Genomic DNA, 9317 nt, shown 5'->3' with positions numbered 1-9317 from the left:
ATTAATTATGTTAATAGTTAATTAGGACTAATAAGTGTATGTTGTGATTACTTAACATACCACGTCAACAAATTTTGACACTGTTAGCAATGAAAGTGACGAAAGGACTAATATAACTAATTTAAATTCTTTAAGAGCCTGTTTGAAATGCTAGGAATTAGAATTTACTCAAGAGTTGAATTCTGGTTCTTGCTTTGGAACAACTAAAAATGAATTATTTGAATTTCTTTGAGAATTCCAATTTCTATTTTTTCTTCATTTGTAAATCCGACCAAAAAGGGGGTCTGATTTCCAAATCAACTCTCACACTCTTTAAACTTGAATTCTATTCCATTAATATATTATAGTTATTCCAAATCATGAAATTGAATTTCAAATAGAAATCAATTCTTTTCTTAAAGGAAATAGATTTCTTTTCTTATGTTAAATGGTTTTCAAACAAGTTCTAAAAGATGAATTTAATTAAAAAAATTTTCAAAAATTAATTTAAAAAATAAATAATCTTTCAAAGACTAATTTAACCATTTAATCGTATAAGATTTGAAAATTTGTCATTGCATCTTAGAACAATTTAAAATTCTTTTTATTCGGTAAGATTTCTCGGTACCAAAGAATTCATCCATGAATGGACCGCAGCAGAAGCATTATAGAGATTTTTGGTAGCCCAATAGAGATAATCAGGTAAGGTGTTTAACTAACTAGATATGGGCTTTGCAGGTCTGAAGAAGCCTGGCCCAACCAAAGAAAAAATATATTTTTTTAAAGAAGGGAACAATAGTGCAAAGATGATCGGCGGGACACAAACGGCGATGAAGAAAACACACAGAAAACACAAAATGGTTTGGTTTGGCATAAGCTTACGAATAACGCAGCCAACACACAAGTAGCGCACGGATCAATGACATGGCAAATAAATTTAAAATCCCGCCTAAACCCCTGCCCCTCCCTTCGCTCTCTCCTTTTCCCCTTTGGATTTCATTTCGTTCGCAATTGAATTTCAATTTCCCAAAGGGCCTTAATATTTCCTCGCATTTTTTCCGTATGTCATAGTGCAAACTAACGAACACCCCTTATTTCTCTCTCTCTTCCTTTTCCTCTCTCTCGCTATCTCTCCCAAACCCTACCTTCTCAACCCCATTTTCCACCTTCTGGTCCGTATTTCTCTTCAATTTTCGCCAATTTCTCGTGATTTTAGTCGTTTCCTTCGATTTTACGCTCAGAAAACTAACCTGATTGTGTTAATTGCAGCTCCCGTCATGAAAGGTGCAAAGTCCAAAGCCGAATCCAAGAGAGGCGATGCCAAGTAAGTTTCATTAACTTTCGATCCGGTTTCAATTACTCTGTTTTCCTTTTTGATCTGACTCGTCTTTTAGCGAAAACTGGACGAAATAATTAGGGTTCAGGTTTTTCCAGATCTGAGATCTGAAAATTGCGCTGATAGCGATTTGATCTGAATTTTGAAGTGTTGGATATTTAGGTTTAGTTGTTCTGTGTGTATTTGGTGATTTTTGTGTGGTGTTATTGTTGTCAGGCTTGCCGTGAATAAGAAAGGAACTCCGGCCACGAAGGGCGGTAGGAAAACCGGCAAGGGAAAAGCCGCCAAAGACCCTAACAAGCCAAAGAGGCCACCGAGTGCTTTCTTCGTTTTCATGTAATTATATATATTTTATTTAACGCTACGATGCATTTGATTTCCGATGCGCTCTTCCCTTTCCACCGAATATTGTTCACCTCAAAACTTTTTACCCACACACCACGGTAATTAATTAATTCTTTGTTATCCTTCACTTTAGATTTTTTTCAATAATCGTTATTGTTTTAAAACGTTAAACTCTGTTTCTAAAGTATGGTAGACGTAGTTTTTGCTTGCTGAAGCTTCGTATTACTATACTACCAATTACAGAGGACAGATGATAGTTATTCCTTTGTTTTATTGTTTTCTGCTGTATAATTTTTCTACTGCTATTTCTGAAATTTGCGTAATTATTGAAGGGAAGAATTTAGGAAACAGTTCAACAAGGATCATCCTGAAAACAAAGCAGTATCTGCTGTAAGGATATTTAATATGGTTAATCGAAATTGGTTTTAGTTGCATCATGCTTTCGTGGGTGTTTGTTGGAGTATCACTTAAAATTGCCTTGGTGTGTTTTTCAGGTGGGCAAGGCTGCTGGAGCTAAATGGAAACAAATGTCTGATGCTGTAAGTGGCTCCGTATAGGCTGTTTGGTTGCGTAAATTAAGATTCTGTTGTTATTTCTTATCAATGAAAGGATGTTTGGTTTGTAAAGGAAAAAGCACCTTATGTGGCAAAGTCAGAGAAACGAAAGCAGGACTATGAGAAGAACATGAGAGCCTACAACAAAAAACAGGTGGGGTTGCAAATCTATTGGTATCCTATCTAACATGTACCACGATAGTTTCTCATCATTTTGTCATTGTTGTCAGGCTGAAGGTCCTACTGGTGGAGATGAAGAGGAATCAGACAAGTCAATATCCGAGGTCAATGATGAAGATGATGATGAGGATGGAAGCGGCGAGGTTTGTTTAAGAATTTGACTATTGTTGTATCAGCATTTCATATTTCCATATATCTATATATTCTTAGTTGCTTATTGGTGCTTTTTATCTGTGCAGGAAGACGATGATGAGTAGGAGCTGGACTGAGAGTAGTATCTATCCTAGGTTGTTTTGGTGATTGATCGTCTTCTGTAGATGGGTCTCATCACTTGCTGATAAACATGTTTCGTTCTTCCAGAAAACGTATTCCTGCTCCCTCAGTAAATTTGTTTTGCCTTTTCAGAAAATGAAATAGCTACAAAAGGGAGCCCATCTTTATTTGTACCTTTGGATTCAACTATTTAGTTAAGGGGTGTTTATCTCTTTTAGAGAGATTGTATCTTTTCATGATGAAATCTACTTACGTTTGTATCAATATAATTGGCTTATCCTTTCCGTCATGCTGTATTTTCTTGGTTGTATATATGTGTTGAATTTTTCTCACTAACCTTTTCTTCGTAAGCATTCTACTTCAGCGTTGACTTTCTGAACTGGATATGATCGTTGTAGGTATGATGTCCGACAACAATTTTGTTAATTTCTCTTGTTGAAGCCATGCCTTCGCGTCTTGTTACATAAGGATATTTTAGTGCCTTATCCATGCATGCGAAAAGTTGACTTTGGTTTTACTATTTGATCTATACCTGGTTCAACCTTTCGTCGTTCGTGTTGTCAGTAACTCGATCTTGTCGGTTGACTTGGAATATTTGGTTCTTACCTTCCACCAAGCACACCTACTTATAGATTGAATTATGTTGTTTTCTGGCCAATCGCGGTCTTAGAATAATGATACATAAGTTTCTTAATTGGTTTTAACAAGGGAACAATAGATTCTTATTACTGGGAGTTTCCACGCAAATAACACTTGTAGGATCCGAAGTCGCTACATTTCTTCACTTCCCCCATGAACCTACTTTATTATCCATAGCATAATATTGACAAAACATAAAATTGATACATGCTCTTAGTAACCCAAACTAGCAGATACATTTTTTGCCCAATTCCGAATCCCATCCTTTAACAATTGTAATTAACATCTACTTTCCGTTTGGTTGATGATCTTCAAGAAATGGATAGTCAGTGTATCCAACCACAGGATCATGGGTGTAGAAAGTGCTTCTATTAGCCTTATTCAACTCAGCATCCAATTCAAACCTCTTTGGCAAATCAGGGTTTGCCAAGAAGAGGCGTCCATACGCCACCAAATCAGCACCGCCACTTGCTAAGACCTTGTTCCCATCACTCCTATTGTAGCCACCAGCAACAATGAAGGTTCCGTTGAAAGCCTTTCTAATGGGCAAAAGGGACTCCTTTGCGGTGTCAGACTTTTCAAGCATTGTGACCATCCTGGGCTCAATGACGTGGCAATAAAGTACGTCCAATTGGCCCAGTGACTTGGCCATGTGGATGCCCAATGCTAGTGGGTCAGAGTCCCCACAGTCACAGTAATCTGAAAATGGGGAGAGCCTAAAACCAACCTTGTCAGCTCCGATCTCTTTGGCTACTTCCTCCGCCACTTGCAGTGGGAACCGACAACGATTTTCTAAGGTTCCTCCGTACTCGTCATCTCTGTCGTTGACTTTGTCCTTTAAAAACTGATCAAGCAAGTACCCATTCGCTCCATGTATCTCTACCCCGTCAAAACCTGCACCTTTGTGTCTTTTTGTTAATAACCATGCATGTAGTTGAATAACTGTTTATGTATATTTGATCAAATATATTATGTTAATTTTTAAATATATAAAAATATTTTAAAAATGATTTTAGATTAATATAAAATTTTTAAGATATAAACTCTAATCTTACCTTAATTTTTTAAAAACTTACAGCAATAATTTTTTTTTTCTGATGCGAGAACATTTATTTGAAGTTATTCTAGTATTAATATGGTTACTGTATATATGAAAAAGTTTAAAACATATTTGTATCATTCTTTGGATAAAATAACAAATAAAAATAAAATTGTGAGGACATTAATAAGGTTACCAGCTTCCATGGCATTTCTGGCTGCCACTACGAAGTGATTGACAATGTGAGGGATCTCATCAGTTCTAAGGCGGCGAGGAGGTGGGTACCTGCTGAATCCCTCCTTTTGAATAGCTTTGTCTGTGCATGAAATTGGGGCCTCCCCATTTGGCTGGTAACCTATTATATATTGTTTAAATTTATCAATTGCATGGAGTTTGTGATATCAATTATTAATATATAAGGAATCGGCTTTATATTTCTAATGTTTTTTATTCATTTAATTTTGTTTAATTTTTAATATTTTTGATTTATTTTAAAATTATTTTTAAATATTTTCAATTTTATTCTCAATATTCCAAATAGAGTTAATATTTAAAGATAATTTTGATACAAACTAAAAATGTTAGAAACAAAATTAAATACAATCAAACGTTGGAAATATTTTTTAAAAAAATCACAAACGTTAAAAATATAAAACATTTTAAAAATAATAGTCAAAATAATCAAAATAATTTTTAAAAAACTAACTATGCTTCAATTTAGTTCCTCTACTTAAAGATTAAATATTTTAAATTAATTTCTAAAAAATATACTTGCATAATTAATTTTTGTGGTACGCTAGAATATAATTAACAAAATGCCTAATTTGAATGATTAAATTGATAAACACATAACTTTTTAATATTATTTTGACTATTAACTCAATTTAATAACATAATACTTGATTAAAATTGATAGGGAGAATATAAAACCAATTAAGCATTATTTTTTTAGAGCAAAGTGATAAATAAATCCTCACAATTTATATTTTGAACAAATTAATTTTTAAAAGAAAAGTACTAATAAAATTTTTCACGATCACATATATAAGTACATTATCTCTAAATTAATTCCTATGATTAACGTAAAAAATCTTAATTTAAACTAATTTATTTATATTTATTATCATAGATGATTTTATTGGTATTTTTTTAAAATTAATCTTTTTAAAATATAAATTTTTTAAGATTTATTTGTCACTTTAATCATATTTTTTTTATTACCATAATTGGAGACTCTTCCAGCATGCCATAGTTGGCAAAAGAATATTCCTCCTTTCTCATGAACGGCTTTCACTATTGGTTTCCATGCTTCCACCTGCTCTCTTGTCCAAATGCCGGGAGTATTTGGGTACCTTTTATATATATAAATAAGATCATGAGATTTATGTAGACATTATCTATTTAAATTTTAACTGTGACCTTTTATTGACAGCTAATTAAAATTAAATTAATCACTAGTTAATAAATAAAAGGAGAATCTAGCCAATCCATGTAGCAAACCAAGATGGGGTCTATATATGTTAAATAGGACTTGGATAGTACTATTGTTATTTGTTAATAAAAGAAAAAGAAAAGAATATATAAGATGCAAATAAATTTCTTATTTTAGTCTGTGTTACAAATTGCATAACACAAATTCTTCAAACTACAAAAAAAATCTTTGGTCTTAACCATAACAGTGAGATTTTTCTTTGGTGACAACTCAGGCCGAAAACCAATGTCAAAATATAAAAATACTAATGAAAATTAGAATAACGTTAGAGAGACAAGAGTATAAAGTTGTTTTATTTAACTTAATATTCATAAATTTATATATCATAACATCTATAACTACATGTTTATTATATTTAGTGACGCCAACTCTCAAACACAACTACTCATTGTTCACTAAGCAAACAAACTACCGTCTCTTGCTCTTCCTTTGAAGCCGAGTACAGAGCAATGAGCCAAGCAATTCGAGAAGGCCAGTGATTACTTTATCTTCTCCATGAGTTCCGCATTGGGCATAATGCACCATTACTCTGCGATACTCAGTTCGCCCTTCATATATATGGCTACCAATCTGGTGTTTCACGAAAAGAGGGAGGAACCACCTAATTTTTGACGTCGTTTTGTTTGACCGATCAAAAATTTCTTCTGGTATCTTGTGTGTATTAAGCGCTTTATACAAGTAGGGTTTCACTCTTTAATCGATTAAAATTATGAATTAATTAATATATGTGATTGGATTGTTATTGTTGATGTCTGTTGTTCAAATATATGAGTGTTGGCTGTTAAAATTTTAATTGAATTGCTGTTGAAATTGTTGTTATGATTTCGCCATGTTGAGGAATTAAAAATTGAGATGTTGTTGAATAATTGGCTAAAATATGAGTTATATTACAGTATGTTACTGAGTTATGTAGGATGAATATTTTAAACCGAGGTTTCGAATAAAAAAGAGCTGAGACTTGGCTTTTGAGAAAATTTAATGAATAAAATTATATATATTTATTTTAAAATATATGAATTTTATTAAAATTAATTGAGTTTGGTATTTGAAGAAAAATAATTGGTTTGTAATAAAGAGTTTAAATTGAAAGACAGTTTTAGAAAAAATATAACTCTAATTGAAAGAAAAATGTTTTATTTTAAAAACGGAAGAATCGTGTCTAATTTAATTATTTTAATGAAATTTAGGGTATTTGAAAATTAGTACAATATTTTGAATAAATTATAAAGTAATCAGTGAATATTGAATCTCTTTTTATAGAAGTTCAGAATAATTTTTAAAGTACATCAACTTAATTAGAGTAACTTGCATAAGATGCTGTTTGAATAAATTTAAGTATATTTATGCACTTTTGGTTATGCATTTTTTACAAAAATATTTATAAATTTTAAACATAACTCTGAAATATTTAGAAAAGTGATTCTAAAATTAAATTTTATGACCTTTTAGTCGATTATTTTATAGAGATTGTGCTATGATGCATAAACATTGACACGGACACGAGACACGACACGACACGGGACACGTCGACACGCGAATTTTAAAATCTTACATGACACGGGACACGCATACATATAAAATATAAAGTATTTTTTAGATAAATCGTAATGATATTTTAATATTTTATTGATATTAAAATATAAATTAAAATTTTTAATTATTTTTAATGTCTTATTTTAATTATATTAAGTATTTAAAATATTTTTATTTTAATAAATAATAATATATACTATATCTAAATTTATTTTAAAAATATATGTTAAGAATAAGACAGGACACGCTGATACGTGATGATATTTAGGTGTGTCTAGATATGCCTGGAGATAAATTTTTTATTTTTTATCAAGACACAGTTGGACACAGTAGATACGCGTATCAGACGAATGTCGATGAGTGTCGTGTCTGAAATGTGTCCTACACGCAGACACGACAACTCAACGAAAACGAAGTGTCCTACTTTATACAGATTGTGAAATCTTGAATAAGGAATTATTATATTTTGAAAAGTATTTAATTATGTGACGAGATAATTGTGTTTAGAAGTGCTACACGCCTACACCAATAATTTTTCTTGTCAACGATTTATCTAGTAATTTGCTGAAGAGCGATACGAACGTTATAATCCAAAAAATAATTTTTTTTTAGCACCTGTTAGCTTCACCCGTAAGTACGTAAATATATATATAAATAATTATAATAATTATTAAACAATATTTCAATCAATGAATTAAAAAATATGTTATTTTAATTTCGTAAAGAAATAGATTTTATAGATAAAAAAGGAGAGTATTATTTTCTCCAAACACTAATGTAGTGAGTAATTTTTCAGGAAAAGAAAAATAGATGATTGCAGTTAAGTGAAATTTATGTACAATGGGTTAACGTTGGAACATTGAAACAGACGACATACCAAAAAGAAAAAAAAAAAAGAAAAAATCATTTTGGTACCATTTTATTCATAAACGAGACCTGAATAACAAAAGATTTAAAATATCTAAACAAAAAGAATATCAACAAACTTTTTATATCAACAAAAAATGAGGTATATATAAAGAATTTGTAACAAGTAAGAGAAATGAAAGATTACCCTTGCGCAGTTTCTGATATTCCCGAAGCTTCTCCAATCAAAAAGCCATCTTTCGTCGTTCTTTGAGAATAATAAAGAGCAGCATGCGGCTGAGCCACAAAGTTGTAGGACCTTGTTCTTGTTAATGGTGCTAAAACTACCCTACATACATATATAAATATTAAATAATCACAGAATAAAGATTAATAACTGCATCTGGGCAGGGGAACTATGAAAATAATTGCTCTCCATAAATTTGAAATTGCCTTTGCTTTGGAGTGTTCACAAAAGAAACAGTAAACAGATCAGAACATAATAACATGATTATCAATCATTCAACGTGGTAATTAATATAACTTAATTAGTTTATACCTGTGAGAGAGATTGAATCTTCCCATGTTGTATGGAGTGAGGAGTGGCATCCCTTGTGTGATTCTCTGCTTCACAGTCTCATTCTCTTCTTCTAATGATACCATAATGTTGAAGTTGGACTCCATGATGAATATGGACTCGGTTCAAATATATATATAGGATCACCTCGTTAAGAATGTCGTTTTCCAACAAAAGATTATTAATTAATTACTGGGACTGTGTTTGCCTAGAGACAAAAGTTGAAATAAATGTAGGAAATGAATTCTCTTCATGGAATAAAATGTGATCTTTTATTTTTAATTCTTTAAGTGAGACTAAAATTAAATAAAAGAGAAAAAACAATAAAAGGTTAGATACTTGACAATATCCAGTTTTTTTTTTTCACCGAAAAAAATCCACTCCCATAAATATATAGAGTAATATATCTAAAATACTATACAAATATTAAAAATTAATTATCAAATCAGTTCGTATATATAATATTTATTTTATTTTTAATGTATATTTTATATTTAAACATATATTTTAGAATTTAGATCAAT

At 31.2% G+C, this 9317-nt stretch overlaps 2 protein-coding genes across 2 annotated transcripts; one reads left to right on the top strand and one right to left on the bottom strand.

Annotated features, from left to right (window-relative positions):
- Positions 1 to 766: 766 nt before the first annotated feature.
- LOC107609632 (HMG1/2-like protein) lies at positions 767 to 2956 on the top strand. The gene is made up of 8 exons (XM_016311638.3): positions 767 to 1151; positions 1249 to 1303; positions 1532 to 1651; positions 1993 to 2050; positions 2155 to 2199; positions 2288 to 2368; positions 2445 to 2537; positions 2634 to 2956. The coding sequence occupies exons 2-8, from the start codon at positions 1257 to 1259 to the stop codon at positions 2649 to 2651; spliced, it is 462 nt and encodes a 153-aa protein (XP_016167124.1). The 5' UTR covers positions 767 to 1151; positions 1249 to 1256; the 3' UTR covers positions 2652 to 2956.
- A 409-nt stretch (positions 2957 to 3365) lies between these two features.
- LOC107609630 (putative 12-oxophytodienoate reductase-like protein 1) lies at positions 3366 to 8917 on the bottom strand. Its single transcript, XM_016311637.3, has 5 exons — positions 8776 to 8917; positions 8425 to 8565; positions 5567 to 5697; positions 4542 to 4700; positions 3366 to 4200 (listed from the first exon to the last, which is right to left on the bottom strand). Exons 1-5 carry the CDS (start codon positions 8898 to 8900, stop codon positions 3593 to 3595), a joined length of 1164 nt encoding a protein of 387 aa, XP_016167123.2. The 5' UTR covers positions 8901 to 8917; the 3' UTR covers positions 3366 to 3592.
- Between the last annotated feature and the right edge of the window lie 400 nt (positions 8918 to 9317).

The sequence above is a fragment of the Arachis ipaensis genome, chromosome B7, assembly GCF_059453495.1.
Source record: "Arachis ipaensis isolate K30076 ecotype BB chromosome B7, ASM5945349v1, whole genome shotgun sequence".
NCBI lineage: Eukaryota > Viridiplantae > Streptophyta > Magnoliopsida > Fabales > Fabaceae > Arachis > Arachis ipaensis.
This window is presented reverse-complemented; position numbering and strand designations above follow the sequence as displayed.

Bases quoted from the DNA above. Each gene is read 5' to 3' on its own strand.
- LOC107609632 (XM_016311638.3), top strand. From the start codon at position 1,257: ATGAAAGGTGCAAAGTCCAAAGCCGAATCCAAGAGAGGCGATGCCAA. The intron at 1,652-1,992 runs GTAATTATATAT...TAATTATTGAAG, and splicing joins AGTGCTTTCTTCGTTTTCAT to GGAAGAATTTAGGAAACAGT. The intron at 2,200-2,287 runs GTAAGTGGCTCC...TGGTTTGTAAAG, and splicing joins GGAAACAAATGTCTGATGCT to GAAAAAGCACCTTATGTGGC.
- LOC107609630 (XM_016311637.3), bottom strand. From the start codon at position 8,900: ATGGAGTCCAACTTCAACATTATGGTATCATTAGAAGAAGAGAATGAG. The intron at 8,566-8,775 runs GTATAAACTAAT...ATATGTATGTAG, and splicing joins AGATTCAATCTCTCTCACAG to GGTAGTTTTAGCACCATTAA. The intron at 4,701-5,566 runs GTAATAAAAAAA...AATATATAATAG, and splicing joins TGGAAGAGTCTCCAATTATG to GTTACCAGCCAAATGGGGAG.